At 53.4% G+C, this 23,865-nt stretch overlaps 1 protein-coding gene across 1 annotated transcript; it reads right to left on the bottom strand.

Annotated features, from left to right (window-relative positions):
* Positions 1 to 2,354: 2,354 nt before the first annotated feature.
* Positions 2,355 to 23,548, bottom strand: SLC43A3 (solute carrier family 43 member 3). The gene is made up of 13 exons (XM_046015697.1): positions 23,466 to 23,548; positions 22,518 to 22,884; positions 22,150 to 22,279; positions 15,688 to 15,734; positions 14,233 to 14,309; positions 13,921 to 14,013; positions 11,696 to 11,835; positions 10,106 to 10,203; positions 9,052 to 9,225; positions 8,303 to 8,422; positions 5,048 to 5,234; positions 4,293 to 4,416; positions 2,355 to 2,981 (listed from the first exon to the last, which is right to left on the bottom strand). Exons 2-13 carry the CDS (start codon positions 22,699 to 22,701, stop codon positions 2,880 to 2,882), a joined length of 1,476 nt encoding a protein of 491 aa, XP_045871653.1. The 5' UTR covers positions 22,702 to 22,884; positions 23,466 to 23,548; the 3' UTR covers positions 2,355 to 2,879.
* Positions 23,549 to 23,865: the final 317 nt, after the last annotated feature.

Here is a 23,865-nt window from a genome sequence, read left to right as displayed (position 1 = left end):
AATCCAGACACCTTTTTTTTTTTTTTAAATAACAGCTTGTGATATAATACACCTACGATGTAAATCACCTACTTAAAGTGTACAATTCAATGGCTTTCAGGATATTCAGAGCTGTAGCACCCCTACCAGCTTTAGAAAACTGTCGTCTCCCTGAGAAGAGCCCCTTCAGCCATCAGCAGTCCCTTCTCCTCCCCAAGCCCTAACCCTAGCCCCCAATCCACTTTCTGCCTCTGCAGATTTGCCTGTTCTGGACATTTCACAATGGAGTCGTGCTGTCTGTCTCCTGTGACTGGGTCTTCCACCCAGCATAACGTCCTCATGGCGGAAGCGTGTATCCGTTTCACTCCTTTTTAATGACGAGCAATATTCCATTACAGGCATACACCACATTTTGTTTATCACTCACCAGCGGTGGACACCAGGCATCCTTCTCAAATTTAAAGGCTTTTTTTTTTTTAAGATTTTACTTATTTATTTGACAGAGAGATCACAAGTAGATAGAGAGGCAGGCAGAGAGAGAGAGAGAGAAGGAAGCAGGCTCCCTGCTGAGCAGAGAGCCCGACGTGGGACTCGATCTCAGGACCCTGAGATCATGACCTGAGCCGAAGGCAGTGGCTTAACCCACTGAGCCACCCAGGCGCCCTCCTTCTCAAATTTAATATATCTCCTGTGATGATAGCAGTGACCCTTGGCCACCTGCCGTATGCTACAGGTGCTTGACCCAAGTTCTAACCCTTACAACAGCCCGGGGAGGCAGGGCTGTTTCTCCCGTCCCCTGATGAAGAAACCAAGACGTCGAGGTGAAGTGGCCCATCCAAGGTCGCTCTGGTGACAGAGCAGGAATCAAAGATGGGTTGGCCTAGCCCCCCACCCCCCGTCCATGTTCTTCTCATAGCTTCACAGCTGTCCCCTACCCCCGTGTGCTCTGCTCTCTCCTTCTAGTTGGCTCTGTGGCCAGAAAAAGAAAGAATCCTCTCCGTAGCGATGGTTCATTGAAGGAGCCCTAGCAGGCACCACGTGGGGGGCCCAGTGCGCATTAGTCACCTAGCCAGGGGGCCACCTCGTGGGGCTCATTGCCCAGGTGATGAGACGTCATCATGCAAGGAGACAGGTGCTGGTCCCCGGGAAGGGTAGGACCCAGGGCTGGGAATGCAGGGCTGCTGGAGAGCACAAAGAAGGATTTTTAGAGACAATATTTTAAGCAGGACCCCTGGGGACTAGGCGAACGGCCCTGGCAGAGGCAAGCCTACGCTGGGGAGTAGGTGTGCTCATAGACCCAGAGACCAGGAACCTGGGTCCACAGGGATGAGTTCTGTCCTCCTAAATGCAGGCTGGGAAGAGTAGCAGAGAGGTTGGAATCACACTGCGAGAGCCTGCACGCCAGGCTGGCTTCTGAGCGGTGTTCTGTGGGCAGCAGGAAGCCATCGGAGGCTTGGAGCAAGATAACAAGGTAAAAGCCACCATCCGTGAACACTCTGGTGTCTGTGTTCAGACCCAGGTTCCAGGCCCCGGAGATGAGCCTTCCGCAGTTCACAGCAGAGCTGGCTTCAGACGCCCGTGCATCTCTGTACCCCCAGCACCTAGGACGGGACCTGATGCCCCGCAGCGGCTCAGTAAACATTTACGGAATGAATGAATGAATGAATGAATGAACGAACGAACGAACGAAAGAACCACTCAATCAATCAGTCTGCCAGCCAGCCGTCCTCTTCGTTAGCCTCTCCCGGCTGGGCGGAGTGTGTTCCAAATCCTCCCACCTCGCCCACCTCCCCTCCTTCCCTCCCAGCCTGTCCCCTTCTCCCCGCTTGCTACCCCTCTCCTTTCTGGTCATGAGTACAAAAAGGAACAAATGCTCATGTATTCCCACCAGGTGCTAGGCAGCAGCAATTTATTTTTTTATTTTTATTTATTTTTAGCAGCAATTACTTTAAATCCTCACAACTGCTCTCAGGGATAGAAGTGATGAGCTGCACTTTGCAGGTGAGGAAATTGTGATTCACAGGGGTTACAGGACCTGCCCAGCTGCCGAGCGGCAGCACTGAGACTCACGGGGGCCTTCTGATCCCACGCACGGCTCTCAGCTGGAGGTGCGGAGTGCTGGGGGTGGGGAGGGGAGGAAGAGGAGGCATAGGAAGGGATGGAGGGACCCCAGGGACCAGGTGAGTGGATCAGGGTCTGAGGGCTTCTGCCCCACTACTGGGTCCAGAGTGCTGCAGCCAGATCCCCACGCTCCACTCCTGTGTCCAGCCTCCCAGGCGGGCACACCCTCAGGGACGCACAAGCAAGCACACACACGCACACGCATGCACGCACACGCACACAGCAGCCCAAACGCTAGAAAGCCACACTGGGAGTTGCCTTCGGCAGAGAGGTTTTATTTTTCTATAAGATTACTCCCCAGAGAAATGCGTTGTATGATGCCCAAACACAGAGGGACCCACCTCTAATTGCCAGGAGTGACGGCCAAGGCCATGACCAGCTCACTCTCCACCTGGAGGCTTACCTGGCATGAAGGTCTTGGCACGCACAGGCTTCACGGCCAAAGAGTCCAAAGAAGCAGGTGACACCCTTCCTCCCTCATCCCATCACCTCCCCCAAGACCAAGTGTCTACCAAAGTCATGCGCTTCCTGCTCCAAAACCAGGAGCCACCATGGGCTTGGCTCTGGGCCTACAGGACAGCAGTCAGTGGGACAACGGACAGTCTTTTCCTGCAAATCCCAGTGTCTGCTAGCAGCTAAATATGTCTTTAAAAAAAAAAAAGTAATGGCTAATTAATATAAGTAGCCTGGGCAGGTCAAGTGCTCCTGGACATGGGGTCCTCAAAGGTGGGGAAAGATTAGCAAAGCATTGTCGGGGCTGAAAAGCGACAGCTTCCGAGCTAGGCGGCTGCAAGAGAGCTCCTTTCCTGCCGGCACTCCCAGTACACCATGAAGGGGTGGATGAAGGTCAACACAGTAGCAAGCACCAGCATCACATTCACCTGGCAGGGGGCAGGGAGAGGGGAGGGGGCAGGTGAGGTCCAGAACTCTGAGCGGCAGCCACCACCACCAAAGGGACCAGAATTCCACCAGGTGCAGCCTCTCCATTCTCCTCAGACACTACGGGGCCCAGGGAAAGCCTTCAGTCATTTTTCACTCTGCCCTGTGGAGCAGAGTAGGTAGGAATCATGTGCCCATTTCACAGATGAAGAAACAAAGGTCTCAAGGGCACTCAACGACCTGCTCAAGGTCACACAGGAAGTTGGGAACAGTCACTAGAACACGGGTCTCCTGAATACAGTTGGAATTGTCCGACACCACCACCAAGAAATTCTCCCCAGGGGCACCTGGGTGGCTTAGTGGGTTAAAGCCTCTGCCTTCAGCTCAGATCATGATCCCAGGGTCCTGGGATCGAGCCCCACATCGGGCTTTCTGCTCAGCAGGGAGCCTGTTTTCCCCTCTCTCTATGCCTGCATCTCTGCCTCCTTGTGATCTCTGTCTGTCAAATAAATAAAATCTTAAAAAAAAAAAAAAAAGAAAAAAGAAATTCTCCCCGGTTTTTAGTTCAGTTCTGTGTGTGTCTCCCAATGACTGACTCAAACTCCTGCTCTACACATCGCGGATCTTTTTTTAAATGAGGCTGAGAGAGCTGTGCACTGGTCAGAATACTGAATTCAAAGTCAAAAGACTTCTGCTCCTTAGCTACGTGCTTCTCAATATGGAAGTCACAGAACCCAAATCGCTGAACCTAGGTCTTCATTCTACCAAAAGGTGGAGAGCCATGCCCACCCCCTCCTCCCAGGGCTGGGCCCACAAGCACCCCTCCAGTGTGGGGACACGGGGGTGAGATGATGGAGCTCCAGCCCCTCAGACCAACGGTGGGAACCAATGCCTAGTGTTGTCCCATAGCCGGGGCCGGGCTCAGCCCACACTCACCACAAGCAGGAAATATCTCTAAAATCTTGGGTTTTTACTTGGAATCGGTGAGAATTTTACATTCTCCTCCAGAATATGTCTATGTGCTTCACCATACATAAAAAATATTTTCTCCCCAAATTTCCAAAGATATGGACCCTCTTAGAAGCTGTGTCGTTAGTCTTGTGGTGTCGGGGACTCCTGCCATAGGGCAGGGTACTCTGCTACCCCAGTTTGAAAGAAAACCAAGGATGTAGCCCTCTGCAGAAACAGTCCTGCAAAGAATCATCTCAGGCAGATTTGGGGCGCCCCCTACTGGAGCCCCACTGAGGTGTCCCAACCTGGATGTCCTTGCTGGGCTAAGGCCAAGGCCACACCTCCCCACCCCTAGTACTCACGTAGAACGGGTCATTCTGTAGGGGGCCTTTGATGAAGGTGAAGATAGGGAACTGGAGCAGGGATACAATGGCTGATAAGGCCATCACCAGCCCAAAGAGCTTCCCAAAGTGCTCTGAAGGGAAACTGGGGAAAGAGACAAATGGGGTACCAGTGAGCTCCCAAGGACCTTCCCTCCAAGGTGGAGCCTGGCCATGGTGAGCCTGGGTCAGCCACTTGCTCCCAAGTCCCCCGTCCTAGGCCTGGCTTCACCCTCCCATGCCCACACAGCCCTTGCCCTCTTCACCTTGACTCAAGCCACAGAACACAGAAAAGTCATTGTGAGGGGACCCAGACACAGGCTGTGCCTGGAGAGGTCTCAAGGGAAAGACAGACATATAAACATCACTTTGTGCTGCATGACGCATACACTAGCAAAGGAAGCAAGAACAGTGCCAAGGGGACAGAGAAGGAAGACACTCTTTTCCTCACTCTTCCCTGAATTGAATCAGAAATGGGCCTTGGAGGGTGAATAGGAGTTTACCAGGTAGATAAGAGAGGCAGATAGGAGAGCTGATCTGAAGGTTTAAGTTCATGAATGTTTTATCCCTCCCACCAACCCCTAGCTCTACCTCACCCTCTACACTTGCGCCCAGATACTGCCTCCCTCACCAGACCACCCCGGGTCCATCCTCACCTCCTGACTTCTTTCCCTCCGGCACACCTCCCATTGCGCCAGCGCGTCCCCCGTGGGGTAATGCAGCCCAAGCCCACTTACGCGAGGGTGAGGAAGGCAGCGTTGCCCCCGTACAGGAAGGAGCGGCTGATCACTTGCAGGATGAAGGTGACATACTGGAGGGGCAGGATGGGCACCGAGGCACAGAGGGCGAAGCCCAGGCACAGGAGAGACGTCAGGGCCAGAGAAGGCACCGCGGAGCGCAGGGCCACTGTCATGGCCGAGGACCCTGGTTGAAAGGGAAGAAGAGGCTTCATGGAGGCAAGAACGGAGGAGGGCAGGGACAGGGCACAAAGATGGGAGGAGGGGCAGGGCCACCGTCCACCAACCGTGCAGGCAGCTCTCTCCCTCCCACGTGCGCATCTCTGATGCATCCGGGAGCTCTGATCATTCACCCCCTAAATGCCATTCAAATGCATCCACTGCTCTCTTTCCCCATGACTCAGCCTGCTGTAGGTCTCCAAGAGCACATGCCTGGATCGTGACAGTGGCCTTCCCGCAGGGGCCCCGTGCTCTGGCCCCCTCTGCCCCACAGCCGGCTGTGCCATGGTACATGCGGTGACAGCACCGGACAGCAAACAGCCCCTGACCGGCCGCCGCCTGGGCCAGGCTCCATCCACACCAATGTGATGCCGTCACGGGACTGAGCGCCAGCAGGGGGGACGGAGGAGGGGAGGAGGGGCGGTGGCATCAGCAGGTGTATCGATACTAATAACACAGATACTGCGAAGCCAAGCGTGATGCATAAAATACGTTCTTAAAATGCTCTATGTGGGGGACGCCTGGGTGGCTCAGTTGGTTGGACCACTGCCTTCGGCTCAGGTCATGATCCCGGAGTGCCGGGATCGAGTCCCACATCGGGCTCCCAGCTCCACAGGGAGTCTGCTTCTCTCTCTGACCTTCTCGTCGCTCATGCTCTCTCTCACTGTCTCTCTCAAATAAATAAAATATTAAAAAAAAAATGCTCTATGTGGGTGTGTGTGCATAGTGGGCAGCACACGGGCCCACAGACACTACACATTCACAGCATCGTTAGGAGCTACGACCTTCAGAGGAAAAGACGCAGATATAAAATCAAGAGTAAAATCAAAGTAAGCTAGGAATTTAAATATCAGTACATCTTACCGCTCTGTCCAAGGCCTAAAAACACAGATGACCCAGCAGAACTGGAAGCCCAAGCAGCCTGACTGCAGGCTTTAAATACCGTTTCCCACTTAAAGGGACCCAGGACAGCTTGGAGAAACGGCTGTTTCAGGCCCGGGGCAGGAAACGCACCCTGTGAAACAGGCCTGGCCGTCTCACTGTGCCCGAGAGTAAGACGCTCTCTACAGCTGGGGACGTCGTGTTAAAGGATGCTGGTTCTGGGTTGGTGACATGCCCAACAGGCGAAGTCGGACCGATCGGAGCATTCAACGGAATCATGATTGACACGGATTGGAACCCTCAAATATATTTAAAATGAGGCTTTAATACAGAAATGGCATTAGGGGCACCTGGGTGGCTCCTTCCATTAAGCATTCAATTCTTGGTTTCAGCTCAGGTCGTGATCTCAGGGTCATGAGATCGAGCCCCACATCGGGCTCCGTGCTCTGCATGGAGTCTGCATGAAGCTCTCCTTTTCTTTCCCTCCACCCGCCACATTCATGCACTCTCCCCCCATCTAAGATAAATAAATAAATCTTTTTAAAATAGCAGCAATAATAAAAAAGAAGTGACATTTAAAAGGAAATCAGTTAAATAAAGGAGAAATGGCAATCATCCCCCTGGAGGTTGCTAGGGCACCAAGCCGTTATTCTGGAACTGGTACGTGAACGAAGAACCGAGCGCTTATTTCAGAGTATGAAGCAGTCAACAGGGGAAAGCTTGTCCTTCTAGAGGAACTGTAGCAACCAAAAGCAGAAGGAAAGACAGAAATAGAAGATCTCCATTTTGCAATCCTAATAAAATAATGGATCCCGGTAGTGATCACCCGTGGCTAGTAAAACCATTACCCGTGCAGCTGATGGGAAACTCTGGCCTGGGTGCATCAGACTGACAACGTCTGGACCCACCGATCAATCCTAACATCGTAAGAACAGGGACAGTTGGGACCGGGGGCCCTGCCGCCAGGAGCCAGAGGAAGCCCGCAGCTCCGCCTCCCAAGCCTGCTCGCCAAAAAATACTCAACGGCATCTCCTTAAGCCTCCAGCGCGCCTGTTTACAGGAAATACCCAATCAGCAAAACATTTTTCAGGGATACCAAAAGATGCCAAATCCAATCTGGAGGAAATCTGATAGAACAAATGACCCAGTTTCTCCAACAAACTGCCAGAAGAACAAAAGGTGGGGGGAGGGGAGGGGACACCCAGATCGAAATAGAAGGGAGTAGGGACACATCAACCAAATATATGGCGTGGACCCTGCGTGCACCCTAATGTGAACAAACCATACAAAGGCATATCTGAGACCCTTTGGGAAATCAGAACAGGACTGCGTGTTAGAAGGTATTAAGGAATTACTGGGGGTTTTTTTAAGGATAATGATATTATGGTGATGTTTCAATAGAAAGGGCCTTATTTGTGAGAGACACAGACAGAAGTATTTACAGACGAAGTGATCTGATACCTGTGATTTGTCTTCAAATACCCCAGCAAGGGTAGGAGGAGCTGCACTGGGTAAGGGGGGCAACTCAGTGCCCCTCTGTTCCTCCAGTAGCATCCAAGGGTCGTCTCCATGCTCCTAGGCACAGCCGCCTGCCTCTTCTCACCTCTCCCCCCTAGTCAGCCCCTTCTCCTCGGCACCCCAGCCAGCTCGAGTTCCTCTCTGGGATTCTTCAATATTTTGCTTTCTATTCATCGCCTTGACCCCACTGTATCCCTGGGCTGCCCTTCCAGGGCCTTCCTCTTCATCTCCTCACTTCTTACTCATCCTTTAGACCTCGGCTTAGAAGCCACTTCCTCCTGGAAGCCTTCCGGGACTTCAAGCTCACCCTCACCCAGAATAAGCTGGGTGCCCTTCTTTGTGTTCCTATCGCCCCCTGTGAGCTGACTTCGTGGCTGGCGACACCTGATTCCTCGCCCTTCATTCTCTAGACTGAGGACAGCCTGAGAACGAGGACCTATCTGTCTGGTCTGTGGTGGAATCTGGAACGACGGCTGGAACTGACGGACACTCGGCGACTAGTCGATGGAGGGATGGATGGACAGACGGATGGATGGATGCAAGAAAAGGATTGAGAACAAAGGAGAAGGTGGCTCCGGCCATGCATGAAGATTTCTCCCTTCCAGGTTCCCCGACCCGCTGCAGCCCAGGCCTCACCTGTGTCTTTCGCTTCCTTCTGGTACTTCTGCTTGAGCCGGTCCATGAGCAGACCATTCCAGGGGGCACACAGCACCCCAAAGAACTGAGTGATGGCGAAGGCATTTGTATAGGTGCTGACTGCAGAGAGCAGAGAGGGCCTGGGTGGTAAGACGTTTCCAGCACTGCCTTACAGGAGAGGACTCTCTCCCAGACTGCCCCCACCCTGCCTGTCCCTCCTCCCCGCACCCCTGCTTGGAGCACGCACTCCTGCTGAGCTTAGCACCCTGGCCTCCAGGACCCGAGTCCCCAGCTGGGTGCACAGGTGGGTCGCCCCCCGCCCACACCAGGACCCGAGTCCCCCGCTGGGTGCACAGGTGGGCTCTCCCCCGCCCACACCAGGATCCGAGTCCCCAGCTGGGTGCACAAGTGGGCTGCCCTCCGCCCCCACCATGACCGGAGTCCCCAGCTGGGTGCACAGGTGGGCTCTCCCCTGCCCACACCAGGATCCGAGTCCCCCGCTGGGTGCACAGGTGGGCTCTCCCCCGCCCACACCAGGACCCGAGTCCCCCGCTGGGTGCACAGGTGGGCTCTCCCCTGCCCCCACCATGACCGGAGTCCCCAGCTGGGTGCACAGGTGGGCTCTCCCCTGCCCACACCAGGATCCGAGTCCCCAGCTGGGTGCACAGGTGGGCTCTCCCCCGCCCCCACCAGGACCCGAGTCCCCCGCTGGGTGCAGAGGTGGGCCACCCCCCGCCCCCACCAGGTACCTAGCGCTCTGTCCCCTCCCGCCAGGTTGGTGAGCAGCGAGTTGAGGGTGCCGATGAAGAGGTAGTGCCACAGCTGTATCACGGACAGCCACACCAGGTGGCAGACAAAGCGCTGAGAGAGTGCGTGGCGCCAGAAAGAGCGGGGCTTCTGCTGCTTCCCGGGTTCTAGGGTCTCTGACAGGATGGAAGGATGTGGGCATGGATTATGAGAAAGCAGGGGAGCGGCACCTACTCTTCCTCCCAGACCGCAGCGGCGTGTTCCCAGCGCGGCCTGCAGCCCGCTCATCCCGCCTGGATAGCTCCGTTGTCCAGCCCCCACCGCAGTGACTCACACACGCCCGCCTCTGTCCCGCTGAACCCCGGTCTCCCTTTCACAGCTTGGACCCAATGACACTTCCTGTACCAGCACTTTCTCAGCCGATGGTGACGGGAAAGACAAGGAGAAGAAGACGTGGACATTCGAGGGGAAGGGAGTGTCTCAGCAGCCCCACATCCCTTCCCCTGCGTTCCGTACCGGGATCCTCAGTCTGTTCTGGAAACCGGGCCCTGCCTCAGTCCTCAAGGTCCAGGTAGGACTGTGAACTAGCTGTCCTGTTCCTCACCCAGGGCTAACTGGCCGTGATTTTAATCTGGGGAGCCCCAGAGGCATCTGGGTTCTCCTCTTCCTAGAGCCTGGCAAGTTCATGTTTCCCTTGGTTTTGTGAGCATCCCAGAATCCTGTTCTTGCTTTTACCTTGCCAGCAGCGGTTTGTGATGTTTGTAACCAAAAACCCAGAGCAGATGGAACAGGGAGAGGAGGCAGGGAGCAGGACGGAGGTATGAGGAGCCAAGGGGAAAGAAAAGAGGGACAGAAACAGAAGACCCAGAAGCTGTGCCCCTCTGTGGACCCTCTGTAAGAGGGGTTGGGGCAGGCATTGAGAAGCCCCTACAGGTCCTCCGATGGACCTTTCCTGATGCTGCCGCATCCCTGGGGCAGCTCTGGAGGCAGAGAACCAGGTAGGCCACAGGGAGAGGGCAGGGCCTGAAGGGCAGAGAGTTAGCCAGCAGGACTCACCTTCCTTTGCTGGAAGGAAATCTTTCGACTGCATTTCCACCTTGTCGGACTCAGCTGCGTTCTTCTCCCCCTCGGCGGTGTCATTCCCGGAGCACAGGCTGTGGACACAGGAGCCCCCAGCCCAACCCAAGGACTGTGAGCTGAGCACTGTGAGGAAACAGTGCAGGGGCTCCCAAAGTTCATCACACTTTGGACACACCTTCCAGCAGCCCTCCTGCCCAGACCACTGCCCAGACCAGTTAAATCAAAATGTCTAGGCATGGGAGCCAGGATTCTGTATTTTTTTTTTTTTTAAGATTTATTTATTTGTTTTAGAGAGAGAAAGAGAGCACCAATGGGGAGAGGCTGAGGAAGAGGGAGAGAGATAGAGAAGCAGATGCCCCACTGAGTGGGGAGCCCGACACGGGGCTTAATCTCACGACCCCAAGTTCATGACCCAAGCCCAAATCAAGAGTCAGATGCTCAACCCACTGAGCCACCCATGTACCCCCCAGGCTTCCATATTTTTTAAAGATGTCTAGTGATTGGGGCACCTGGGTGGCTCAGTGGGTTAAGCCTCTGCCTTCGGCTCAGGTCATGATCTCGGGATCCTGGGATTGAGCCCCACATCGGGCTCTCTGCTCAGGGGGAGCCTGCTTCCCCCCTCTCTCTCTGCCTGCCTCTCTGTTTACTTGTGATCTCTGTCTGTCAAATAAATAAATAAAATCTTAAAAAACAAAAAAAAAGATCTCTAGTGATTTTAATTTGCAGCAAATTCTGGGAACCCCTGGAAACATGGGAAGGGCAGGCCAGACCAGGGTTTGAATCCCAGCGCTGCCTCGTTCTTGCTATGGAACTATGGCTCACACTTAGCTCTTCTTAGCCTCTTTTTCCCTCATTTGGAAAACAGAGATAAGGATATTTATCTGAGAGGATTATTATGCAATGCAAACAGAGGGCACCGGGCAAACAGTAAGGGAACAACAAATCCATGCCTCCCCCAGCACCCATGGTGCTGCCTGCAAAACCGGTCACGTGTCTTCTCCTCCCCTGTTCTCCAACCTCTGCAGTGGGTCTTGGCCACTCAACCGGGTCCCCAGCCCCTGTGTCTGGGCTGGTCCCAGGAGCTGCTTCCACCAACCCAAGGCGGCAGAAGTGATACTGGGCCAGTTCTGAGAAATTCTGTGCACATCTGCACAGTTTCTTGGAACCTGGCATTAGCCTGATGAAGGAGGAGAGCCACATGCCCCAGATCTTTGTCACCCCAAAGGACTGTCAGACAACCCCGCGTGATTGAGGCCATCCTCACCGCCACCCCAGCTAGCCCAACAGATGACCAGGGGCCTGAGCAAGCCCTGTCAACACCATCCAGGCCCAGCTCTGATCAGCAGAACTAGCTGGCTACCCACAGACTCATGAAAAACAATAAGTGCTCAATGGTTAAGACCACTAAGCTTGGGAGTAGTTTGTTATGCAGCGACTGCTACCTGATGCAGGCCTGGTCCAACGTTGCTGTCCTCCATCCCACTAGCCCACCTGTCCCATGCCTGGCTTCCCACCTCAGGTCAGGCAGAGGGCTCGGGCCCATGGCCACCAGACCACAGTGCTTACCCGTAGCGGTAGTTGGGGGGCAGTGGGTAGGGGATGTGGCCTCGGGGCATCAGGAGGAAAGTACGCACAACATGCCAGGCACTGCAGACAGAGAGGAAGACGAAGGAGGCCCTGAGGCTGATACCCTGCTCATAAAGCAGCTGCAGAAGAAAGAGAAAGACAGTATCACAGCCAAGTTCATGGCAACACTGTTCACAACATCCAAACAGCAGGAGCAAAGCCAGTGTCCATTTGCAGATAAATGGGCAAAGGAACTGTGGCCTGCACCTATGACGGGACAGCATTCACCCCCGAAAAGTCCCGACACAGGCCACAGCATGAACTCGAGGACACCACACTGAAGGAAATCCGCCAGTCACAAAGGGACCACATGCTTTGACGTCCAGGAGGGGCCCAGAGCTGTCCAAGTCCCAGACTCAGAAAACAGAATGTGCTTGTCAGGGGTTGGAGGGGGTGGACAGGAAGTCACTGTTTAAATGGGCACAGAGTTTCAGTTTTGCAAGTCTGCAAAGAGTTCTGGAGATGGAGGGCGGTCATGGTTACACAATATAAATGAACTTAATGTCCCTAAACTGTATACTTAAGAACGGTTAAGAGAGGCAATTTTATGTTCTGTGTTTTACCAAACGGAAGAGTCAGTGTAAGCAGCAGGGGCTGGAACCCCAGCCTGTCACAGGCTCTAGCCCTCCCTCTTGAACGCTGATCAGGGACACCTGACGCACACACAGGCTCACCCTACCCCGAGGTTCGACCAGCATTGGCGGGGGGGGGCATGTCACCAATCCCCACAGCCTTGGAGACTCTCCTAAAGTGCCCTCTCGGAGATCTGTGAGCCCACTGCCTTTTCGTTTCATTTTTTTTAGTAGCAGCAAAGTCCTTTTTCTCAAAGAAAAGTTCACACAAAAACTCAACTTATGAAACACATCAGTGGGAAGTGGCCCAGTCATCTCCCTGCTCATGCTCCTTGGCGACCACCTAACACTGCAGATAACCCCTCAGGGTTCCTCAACACCCAGTTTGGAAACCACTGAGCTAGCCCACCTCCTCCTTTTATAGAGGGTCAAAGTGAGGTCCAGAGAACTATTCAAGGTCAGAGTCAGCAGCAACAAGGTCAGATTAAACTAAGAACTCAGATCCTGCTCTGAAGTTCTTGCTCCTTCCAACTCTAAAGAGACGAAAGAGAAAGGAAGCATGCCCAGGGGAAGGGGGGAGAACCAGGAAACTGGCTCTTGTACCAGTGGTAGAGAGGCTTGAGTAAGTGCCCATGGGGGTCTGGGTGACCCTCAATGCCAAGGTGCTCATGGGACTAGGCTAGTTAGTGCCACTTCTTGTAGTGACTCCCAGAGATCCTCTTCTCTTCCCCCATAGCCCATGGGCTGCACGAGCTGCCTCTGGCCTAACACAAAGCCTGGAGGGAAGTCCTAAATTGGTCAGCTTGTGGTGTCAAGGACCCACATTATCTGATTTCTGCGACTCACTCATCCTTAATGTCCTCTAGCTGGTGGCCTCATAATCACAGCATGGCTGCCACAACTCCAGCTATCACATCCTCCTACCACAACATTCAAAAAGAAAAAGTGGATAGGGGGACCAAGGAGGAAGCCTTTCTTTCAGTTCTGCTCTCACCTCCTACCAGGGAAGGAAAATATGCCCTAAACTCTGGATAGTATGACCACCTATAGCCATCACTAACCAGGGGAAAAGGGATTAACCCCGTTGGCTAAGGTCAATCAGGATTCATCCTCTAGGCTGGGGACCACACTGCCCAGATGGAATTATTAGCAATGAAGAAGGCAGAAAGGCAGTCAGGTAGGGGCCACTAAGAGCACTGGAACAGCCCATTCCCCTAAACCCCCAAAAGCAGACTTTGGGAGAGCTGGAGAGGCCTGTGTCTGCCCCTGTTGCTCCCACGGGCCACCTCTCATGTTCTTGTCCAAACCAGAAGCTCATAAGTGCAATACCCCCTTCCACGGGGCTCCCAGCCTCAGCCCAACACTAGCCCAAGTGTATCACAGCCTCTCCCCAGAAACCCTAGACAGCTGTAAAGAGTTTAACCACTACCACGTGAGGCTCCAGAACCAGACAGGTCCAGGCTCAAGTTCAAATTCAAGTGTCACGTTTACTGGCTGCAGGAGGGCTGATGGAAAGAAACTATGCGAAGTTCACAAGACAGGCGTCTGGCGCACAGAAGCATGTGATACATGTTTCTCCCTGGTAATTTTTACCTTAATGACAAGGAAGACTGCCGAGGAGGAGTCAAACGCCCCGTTGTAGAGGGTGATGATGGTTGAGCGGTGTTTGCCAAAGAGGTTCCCAACCTAGAGAACATAGGAGTCACTTACTTCTTCCTGAGCTGGTTCTTCCATTCCCTGGGGCACGTGCCAGGCCCTAATGATACCCAGACCCGCCTCCATCCGGGGATCCACCGCCCTGGCTTGAGCCAAACCCACTGGAGGTGGCCAACGCAGGAGAGTGCTTCTCCCTCCCCCCACCCTCCGCGACCTGACCTCCAGCCAGGTGCCTGGGCAGGCTCACACCTGCAGGTTGGTGATCAGAAACAGGATCCCTCCCACTGTGAGCATGGGCATGGCCAGGAAAAGCAGCAGGGCTGAGTCTGGAAGAGAGAGGTGGCGCAGTGTCAGGACAGCACCCATGGGGTCCCAAACTCTGGCTCCCGCCTGTTCCAAATTCCCAACAATCCTGGGAGCAGGGCCCCGATTCTAGCCAGCCTGCTAGCATTCTTGGAGGACCTTAATCCCCCAAATGTCCCTGCAGGGGGAGCCTTTGGAGGTCTCCTGGGCCCAAAGGTGACCCTCAGTCGCCGGCCTGGTTGTCTGGATGTCACGAGAGGCAAGACTCAGAGTGAAACCACTGCTCCCTTCCCTCATTAAACCCCAAGCAGCCCCTCCATTCACACTTGATACAGTTGGAGAAGCCTGGATTCGGCCCCCAAGTTCTTCCTGTAATTCATGGCAGGACCTGGAGCTCGATTCTGAATCTCTCACTCAGTTCCTTTGTCCATTAAATGGGAATAACATTTATTCCTGGCCCTTCCCATTTCTTGGGGTGCCGTGAGAGCCAAACAAGAAACATCCGTGGATTGTGCTTCCCTGGTCCCTTAAACATGGAGTGCCTCCTCAGTGCGAGGCATCACGCTTGGTCAGCAGAACCAAGACACCAGAAAGAGTGCTTCCCACTACAAGTCTTGGCGAGACATCTCTCTGCCATCCATCTTCTCCTCCACATGATGGAAGAAGAGGAGAATGAACCAGCCTGAAATTCGCAGACTTTGGGAGTATTCTCTGTTCATCAACAAGTAATTTCGAACGAAAACTTCTGACTACAATAGGGCTGTCAATTTTTGTCCTACTATATAAGGATATTTTTTAAAAATATGGGTTTTTTTTAAATAAAGATTACATAAGGATACTCTTTAAAATGTAGGTTTTTTAAAAAAAAAAAGGTTATTTTTTTTAAAATAACCCTCCTTCACACTATCGTTTTGGTTTCTTTTTTTCTTTTTTTTTAAGATTCTATTTATTTATCTGACAGAGAGAGAGATCACAAGTAGACAGAGAGGCAGGTGGGGGCGGGGAGCAGGCTCCTTGCTGAGCAGAGAGCCTGATGCAGGGCTCGATCCCAGGACCCTGAGATCATGACCTGAGCCGAAGGCAGAGGCCCCAACCCACTGAGCCACCCAGGCGCCCCTATCATTTTGTTTTTAAGAAAAGAACACATTAACACACACAATCTTTCAAATAAATTCTCTCTGAAGCAGTCTCTTCATTATCCTCATTTTTTCACTTTTCTCAGTTGACTAGACTGGTTTCATAGACCAGCAATAACACCCTCAAAGATCCTCTTGAGCTCAAAGCCTGTGGTTCTCTGAACAGCTGTGGGGGTCAGGGTGTCCTGCTCATCGCCTTCGGCACCTGCCCAACTACCAGGTGCCCCTAAACTTGGGTCCCTCCCACCCACCTGACAGCACTCACCTGCAGAGGTGAAGGCTATGATGAGTGTGGCGCTGGTGTAGAGAAATCTGAAATACACAACGGGAGGTGGAAAACGTTGTCCAAAGGACAGGGTAGACAGAGCCAAGGTCCTCCCACTTGGGGTCCCAAAAGCCAAATCCCTTGGAGAAGGGGATTAGTGCCCCCGGCCTCCAAGGCAAAACTTCTGAGTTCTAATTCCTCCTCGCTGTGTGACCTTGGGTAAGGCACTGCCCTTCTCTGGGCCTCAGCAACCGTTTCTACAAAAGGAAATGAATGGACTGATCAAGAAGTTCTAGGGCACTGTGATTTCAGGACCACAATCCCAGGTTACAGGAACTTCATAGTAGTTTGGGGATCCTACAAGGCATGGGGTAAGAGAAGCAGTGCTAAGTGTGATATTCTTATTTGTAATAGGAAATATGCATTCGATCCCTGTCCCCAGGGCCTGACACAGGGCTCTTAAAACACCTGTAAAGTCTTCAGTGACAAGAGCACTAAGAGCATCTTGGTTCTGATCAGGTGACTCTGGGTAGGCTCCTGGATGGCTCCTGGTGGGAACTGGTCGCCAGAAAGACCAACCCATAATGAGACACTTGGAATTTTCAGTCCTGTCTACTTCTGCAAAAAGAGGAAAGTGGCTGGAAATGGTTAATAAGTGACCAAGCCTACAGGAGAACTTCTGGGCTGGTGTGTACAACCACCTGCCCGGAAGATAACACAAAACTTCCTGGGCCCGGGACCTTCCCAGACCTCACCCTACATATCTGCCCATCTGGTTCTTTATCCACATCTTTTATCATATCCTTTAGTAAACTGGTAAACATATGCAAATGTTTCCTTGAGTTCTGTGGTTGTTCTAGAAAACAGTCCAACCCAAGGGAAAAGAGGCCATGGGAACCTCTTGTTTGTAGCCATGTCAGACTGAGGTTGTGGGTAAACTGGGGACCTACCCCCTATGATGGCGTCTGAAGTGCAGGGCAGTCTCATGGCACCCGGTCCTTAACCTGTAGGATCTGTGTGCTCACCAGGGAGATGGTGTGAGAACAGAGTTACACTGTAGGACACCCAGCTGGTGTCCAGGAATCATGTGTGGGGAGAATCCACATCCCACCTCATGACTGGATGTCTCAGAAGGGAATTTTTCTGTTGAAAGTCAAAGAGAAATGCAGGAGGAGATAGGTAGGATTTTCCAGTAGAGTTGGCGGCAGTGAAGTGGGATTGGCTAGAACAGCCCAAGCTCAAAGAAACAGGGTGGGGGGGGGCGGGGGGAGATGAAGAGCCCTGGCTCCTGAGAGGCCATGGGTCATGCGTGGCCATCAGTCACTAAAGGGAGAAGTTACCCATTCGGAATTCAAAAACGGATCCAGCTCCCGGGGACAGGGTTCACGGGATGCACAGGAAGTGCAAAGTAATAAGCAAAAGCTGGAAATATAAGCGCCCGGTTACTGTGACCCATAATAGCTAACATGAAATTAAAAGAGAGTACCAGATCAGCCCTGCATGCTAGACTAGGGTCAGATGTGGGTCAGTGTGAGCTTTGGCCATTAGCCTCGAAGTCACCCCCAAGGAAAAATGATGCAGAGCCACTGAAAGTCCCTCTAAGACCTCTGGTCCCCAAGAAGGTCATCCGTGTGGGAGGATGACAAAACTGAATCCAGGCGGGGGACAGTGTCGTGCGAAGCTGCTGCTACATTTTGTGGATGGGTATCTCCGGCTTCCCAGAGAACATTTCCTGAATTGGAGTGGGAACATGACTAATTTGGGGGCTGTGGTGTCTTGGGTTTTGAATGCTGCAGAGTGGAAGGGCCTCTCCGGGGTTAATGCAGGACCTAGAACTCGCTCGGGATCCACACACACAGGAGGTTATTCCTGGGGGTGCAGATAGGGGCCGCTGTAAGGTCCTGTCCCCCTACAAAGGGAACATCCCAGATGGCGCAGCCCCTATGCTTTGTGTGCAAGCTCTGTGGGCGTGACTTTATGGTGACCTGTGCCCAGGTCATGGTAAATGCAGTGGTGAAGGGGGCCCTTTTCACATGGGCACCCCATAAACCCATTGCTGCAAAAACCAGTTTCCCTGGCTCAGTTCCCCTTCCTGGGTCTTCTAGGTACTAATAAATATATCAGGTTAATTAACAAAAGAATGGGGACAGGCAGAGGGGAGAATCAAGAGACTGGCCATAGGGCAGAAATTTTTACATGGTTATTAAGAATAAGGGGACTATTGGGACGTCTGGGTGGCTGTTGGTTAGGCCACTGCCTTCGGCTCAGGTCGTGATCCTGGAGTCCCAGGATCGAGTCCCACATCGGGCTCCCAGCTCTGCGGGGAGTCTGCTTCTCCCTCGGATCTTCTCCCCTCTCATCTCTCTCTCTCTCTCAAATAAATAATTAAAATTAAAAAAAAAAGAATAAGGGGAATAAAGCAAATATTGATGGGAGTAGAACAAAGAGGAAACAGGAGAGTCATGGGATCATCTTTGCTGGGGAAATCTCCAGAGGGTTACAGAGATGTAGGATAAATGAAACCGACAGCTATTGGGGTTAAAAAGAAGGTGTTAATACAGCACTGCCAAAGGCTGGGTGGGCCAAGGGGACCCCTGCCAGCCCCCAGCATTAAAGTGCCTGCAAACAAGTCCAGTCTGTTTGCCCCCATTTGGAAAAACATTAAAAGCCAGAAGACAGAGAGGTCACAATGAGAAACCCAACCGGCAATTGCTGGGGGCAATGGTTAGGCAGATTCACCAGGTTCCAGACTGACAGAAGGACCAGGCTCCCTTGACTCTACCCCTCATCTTGGCCCCAAAGCCTTTTGTACAGAAGTGGCCAAAACAGGCAGGGGGTGGAGAAGAGAAGTTCCCAGGGCTCCCTGGTAAGGGGAACCTCCCCCACTGAGGCACCAAAATCTGCTGGTAAAGCCTGCCCACGGGCTTCAGTTAGACCAGGAGCACATAAACCTATGAGTTGGCAGGTTTATGAAAGCTGCAGTGTTGAAACACACTCTCCGTAAAGATGTTGTGTCTCCTTTCCCTGATGTTTCACAATGAGAGACTGTGTGTGGCCGGGAGCATTTCCCCACCTGATGCTGGAAATCACCTGCTGACAAGTCCTAAGGAGGCTGCGGGAAGGAAAGTCAGGGTTCCTGGAAAAAAGGGAAACGTTTATAGGAGAACTGGTATGTCTGAACAGGCTTTGCGAGAAGGGGCTGTGTCTCCTTGACTGGATTCCGGGCTGGACCCTAGGTGTGACCGGGGAAGGCTTTTCCCACCAGCGCTCTGGAACAGGAGGCGTCTAAATCCTAAATCCTCCTGTCCTGTCACCTGGACATGTGCGCTGGGAACCAGTGAGAATGCCAGAGCCCTGACAGTGTAGGATAGAAGGCGGAGTGCTGGTCAGGGACGAATGCCCTGGGCCGTAACCCTGCAGGGAGCCCACATGGGGGCTTATAGCAAAAGTCTGTGGGCACCTCCCAGCAGCAACCACTGGGAGCTTGGACAAGAGAATTTCCATTTCCGGGGCATTTATCATCTTGCTATCAGACATTAATTGAATCCACACAGATAGCCGAAGTACATAAAGTGATCTTCAAATGTGAAAGACCCACGATGTCTGGGATGATATCGGAGAAATGCTCCAATGGGGATGGCCATGGCAAGAATTCCAAACTGAAAATAGCAGTGGTGAGACAGGCTTGTGTTGCCTGGGGAATGTGAGGAGGAGAAACCACTACCAGGGAGCCTCTCCCCGCCCAGGACCAACTCTGGAAATGCGTGGAGAGCGGCTGGATTCTACTGCTTCTCGAACAGTGCCCTACAAAGAACCCTCCATTGGCCAACACAGAGCTCCCTGGCTGTGTGCCGAGGTGAATGGACAACCACATCCTGTTTGGAAGGCTACTGCCCTGATCCAAAAAGGTAAAAACAGATTGGCTCAGCAGGCTGGATGAACTTCATGCTGCTGTCCTACGAGAGAGGAAAGAGACCTACCACTGAAAAGGACACTATGTTCAGGTTCTTACAGAGCTGGGGGCAGTGGCCCATGGCCTTGCCATTCAGTCACGCAGGAGGGGACTAGAAACCTGGCCAGATGGGGCACAGACCTATGGAAGTCACTGTGGCATTCGAGGGGTGCACGAAAACAGGAGAACAAGTATGTTCAAACAGGCTGTCTGTGAAGTGGCTGTCTCCCTCACACGGGGAACGGACATGGTGTCTGAGTGGGGAATGGTCCCCTATTAGCACTGTGGCCAGGGGAACCTTGCCCCCTCTTCATGCTGGGGTCACAGCACCAGGCTGGTAATACCAGAACTGGAAGCAGAGATGAGTCCTAAGCAAGAAAACTGTGTTCTTAACCACTATGTTATGATTCCTAAGTGCCTTCCCTCTATCTGCCAAAATTGGAACAGGGAACCGGGAAGGCAGCCATCTTGCCTGGTGGGACATCAAACCCGCTTAGTTCTGGGCCTCCGTAACCTCACCCTACCTGAACAGGAAGACACTTTCTGGATGAATATTGCAGACCAGCTCAGTGGCCAAACCTAACATCCCTTCCAGAGGCAGAACAGTTAATGGTATCAACGGAAAGAAGGAAAATCAGAGAGTTAAGGGGGTAAGTAAGCAGCTTCTACAAGGAGGGAAACCAGGATTATATGAACACTCTGAAAGAGGCTTGGGGCAAGACAGAATCTTGTCTCTTCCCTCAATTATACCGGATGCCTGAAGGGTGAAGGGATGTATTGCTGAGATCACTCCTGCTTTTGGAACCTCACAAGATCAAATAGAAGCCCATGAGCTTAAGTGGCCCTGGGAGACCTTTTCAGATGGTCTGATGATGGACTGGATAGTTATTAAAGACCGAATGTGTTTCTGTTAATGGGCCAGTACCTTTCAATCTTTATGACTGTTTCTGCTACGAGGGATCGGTGTTCAAAGACCAGGGGCTACCCTGTGATATTGTGGCTTATACAAAGAAGTCCGTATTTGGTCTTTGTCCTGGGTCCCTGACACAGGGCTCCTAAAACCCTTGTAAACTTCCATGATAAGAGCACGACAGCATTTTTTGTTCCAGTGGGGTGACTCTGGTAGGATCCTGGATAGTTCCCAGATGGGAACTGGTCACCAGAAAGAGCAAGCATTGGTCAGGATTGGAAGTTTGGCATTTTTCGGCAACCACACCCCTCCCCCGCGTGCGCACTTCTACAGAGAGGGGAGAAGGGCTGGAAATGGTTAATAACTGATCAAGCCAACATGAAGAAGCCTCCACAAAATCCTAATAGGATGGGGCTCAGAGAGCTTCTGAACCTGTATGCTTTCATCTGTATCCTTTATCATATCTGTTCATAAACTGGTAAACACCACTCTTTCCCTGAGTTCTGTGAGCTGTTCTACCAAATAATCCAGTCCAAGAGGTAGGAGGTCATGGGAACCTCGGATCTGCAGCCAAGCCAGACAGACAGGGGTAACCCAGGGACCCACCAACTTTCCATCGGCATCTGAAGTGGGGGGCAGTCCTGTGGGCCAGCCCCAAACCTGCCCCAAACTCTCTCCAGGGAAATGGGGGTCAGAATGGAGTTACATTATAGTACCCGCAGCAGATGTCAAAGAATTGCTTGGTGTGGGGGAGGAACCCACACACGTGGTGACTAGATGTATCAGAACTGATGTGTTCTATGTGAAAGTAAAAGAGAAACACAGGACGGACAGAGTTTTTCCTAACATGCTAAGGCTGGAGACGAGGGAGGGGACAAAAGAAGGGGTGGGAAACAGAGGAGACAGGGAGCCAAGGACAGACTGAGATAAAGTCATTGCACACCCAACAGCGTAGAGAGCAGGAACACGCTTTATCAGCCAGCCCTCCAGGCCCTCTGTCTGATAACTCAGTTTCCATACATCTGCCAGGAGGCACCTGCTCTAGGTCTATTAAGGCCTTGGCAGGCCACTGCTTATCGCTGAAGCTGGCCAGCTACTGTGGCATCCTGTCTGAGTGCGATGAGGTCCCTTCCCCTCTGTGAAACCCCCCACTTCTCCGCTCCAGTCAGGGGGTCAGGAGATCCCACCATCAGGGGTACCCAGGAGACCTTACTTGGTCTCTGGGGGATGGCATGGGGGTGGGGTGAGATGATAATGGACCTGAATGTGAGGCCTGGTAGGATCCCTGAGTGACAATTTTCAGTTCCGCTATTCTAACCCAGGCACCAAGCCAGTCCTCAAAGGAAATTGGCCTGGGCTCCAGCTCAATTCAAATACATAGTCACAAGGAACAAAAGAAGAACAGGGCAAACAAGGGGAGGTGGGGTGGAGAGAAAAGGATGGATCTGGACAGTCCACATCCTGGGCCGTTTCTGACAGTTGCTGGGACCGGGCTGGGCAGGGCGGCCCTGTTGCCCAGCTGTGTCTCCCCCAAGCGTGGCTGCTGCCAAAATAATTCCTCTTGCCCATCTGTGCCCAGGACCGGGCCATTGGGACTTACATGGCTATGAGACGAGCCACTGTGGTCTTGAACCTGTCAAAGATGAAGCCGGCTGGAAATGTCATGAAGTTGTTCATGAAAGATCCCAGAGTGAAGATGAGTGAGAACTTCTCATCCTGGGCTTTGCAGTCTGGAGGAGAGAAAGGGAGACCTCAGGGAGCTGAAATGTGACAGCCCCTAGTTACTTACCCCTCAGAGGCTGGTCTTTCAGGCACCTGCTAGACCAAGACTGGGGAGTTGGTAGGGGGAGTGACATTCCTTTCCTCTCACCCCAGAAAGGCTGGCACAAGATGGAGGGGGGTGCAGAATCCCTCCCACTCCTTCCTACTGCCTGGGAACCAGAGTGCTTTCCGAGAGGAGTCCCTTACCAGCCTGCCCCGTAAGATTGCCCATCGGCCCGCCATCTGTTTCACATAGCTCCTCAAAGTAATGCTCTGTTTTGAAGACGAACACCAGCGATGCCCAGCCGAAGAGGACTCCAGCAAAGCCAAGGCATTCCAGCAGCCCGGTCAGCAGGGTGGCCACCCGAAGGGGCAGACCCTGGCCTGGCATGGCCTGAGGTGGAGCCGGTCCCCAAATCTCACTCGGGGCCTCCCGGGCTGACCACCACTGCTTCAACGGCTGGCCTTTGGGCCTTTGGAAAATTCCTCCGCCAAGCCCTTCTGTTCAAGTAAGCTCCGGTTCTGCCTTTTTCCCGGCCTGGGCAAGAGACAGCGGTGGGCGATTCTCTGGATCCTATAAAAAGCAAGCAGAGGCCGCTTAGTACAGGGGGCTTGTGGGAAAGACAGGGGTGGACGAAGGGCTCTGGAAGGGGTGCAGAAAGGGGCCAGCTGCTGGAAACAGCTGCAAAAACCCTCTCTAACCCACAATGGCAGCACCCGGGGACGCAGAAACTGAGCCCGATTCTGAAGACTGTCCACAAAAATAGAAACAGCGGTGAGTGGCGCGGGGTGGGGGGACACTTCACGGACGTCCTTGCAGGTTCAAAACCACCTGGCAAAGTTAGCTGTCTCGTTTTCTCCAGGTTACCAACAAGGGAATAAAAGGTCCATGGGAGGTTGTCGGCTTGCCCAAGGTCACAAGGGCTAGTTCACCACGACACAGACCAATCTAAAGCCAAAAACACCCAACTCCAACCAGGACCCTCCGTGACCCTCTGCGGAAAGGGCGCCCCGAGGTCCGCACCCCTGCAGCCCCACGCGCCCCTGCTCCTGCACGCTCACCCTCTCCCGCACGCGGGCGCCCCCACCCCCCAGCCCGGCGCCGCGGGGATCCCCGGCCTCCCGCCCCCGCGCCTCGCGGCTCCGGAGCCCTACCCCGCAGGCCTCCTCGCTGGGACTCCCGCGCCGCCTGCGCCCTGCGCCTTTTGGATTCGCGCCTCTCACCGCCCCTCTCAGCCCCGCCCTCACCCCCCGCCGCGTCCGGAAGGGCCCTGACCCGCTGGGCGGCGTCGGGGGAGGTCCACCGCCCGGGTTCCTGGCACTTCCTTTCTCCCCCGGCTCACCATCTCTCGCGCGCTTTTCCACCCAGGCCTGGGATCTTCGCTCCGTTATCTCTCTCTGGCCGCAGCGGCGCCTGTTTCCATCTCTCTTGATCCTCGTTCAGCCTCCTGGTCCGTTCGCTTCTCCGCCTTCCCCTAACCAAATTCGTTTCAAAACTGTGGCTCACGCGGGGAGACCCGCGGAGGAGAGCACAGACGCCCCGCACACACGGAGG

The sequence above is a fragment of the Meles meles genome, chromosome 8, assembly GCF_922984935.1.
Source record: "Meles meles chromosome 8, mMelMel3.1 paternal haplotype, whole genome shotgun sequence".
NCBI classification, from domain to species: domain Eukaryota; kingdom Metazoa; phylum Chordata; class Mammalia; order Carnivora; family Mustelidae; genus Meles; species Meles meles.
Note: the sequence above shows the minus strand (reverse complement) of the source record. Positions and strands in the feature narration are given on the sequence as shown.

Coding starts and splice junctions, on each gene's coding strand:
- SLC43A3 (XM_046015697.1), bottom strand. CDS start 22,701: ATGCCAGGCCAGGGTCTGCCCCTTCGGGTGGCCACCCTGCTGACCGGG. Junction 22,280..22,517: donor CAATCTTACGGGGCAGGCTG/GTAAGGGACTCC, acceptor TCTCTCCTCCAG/ACTGCAAAGCCCAGGATGAG. Junction 14,014..14,232: donor TTCTGATCACCAACCTGCAG/GTGTGAGCCTGC, acceptor TATGTTCTCTAG/GTTGGGAACCTCTTTGGCAA.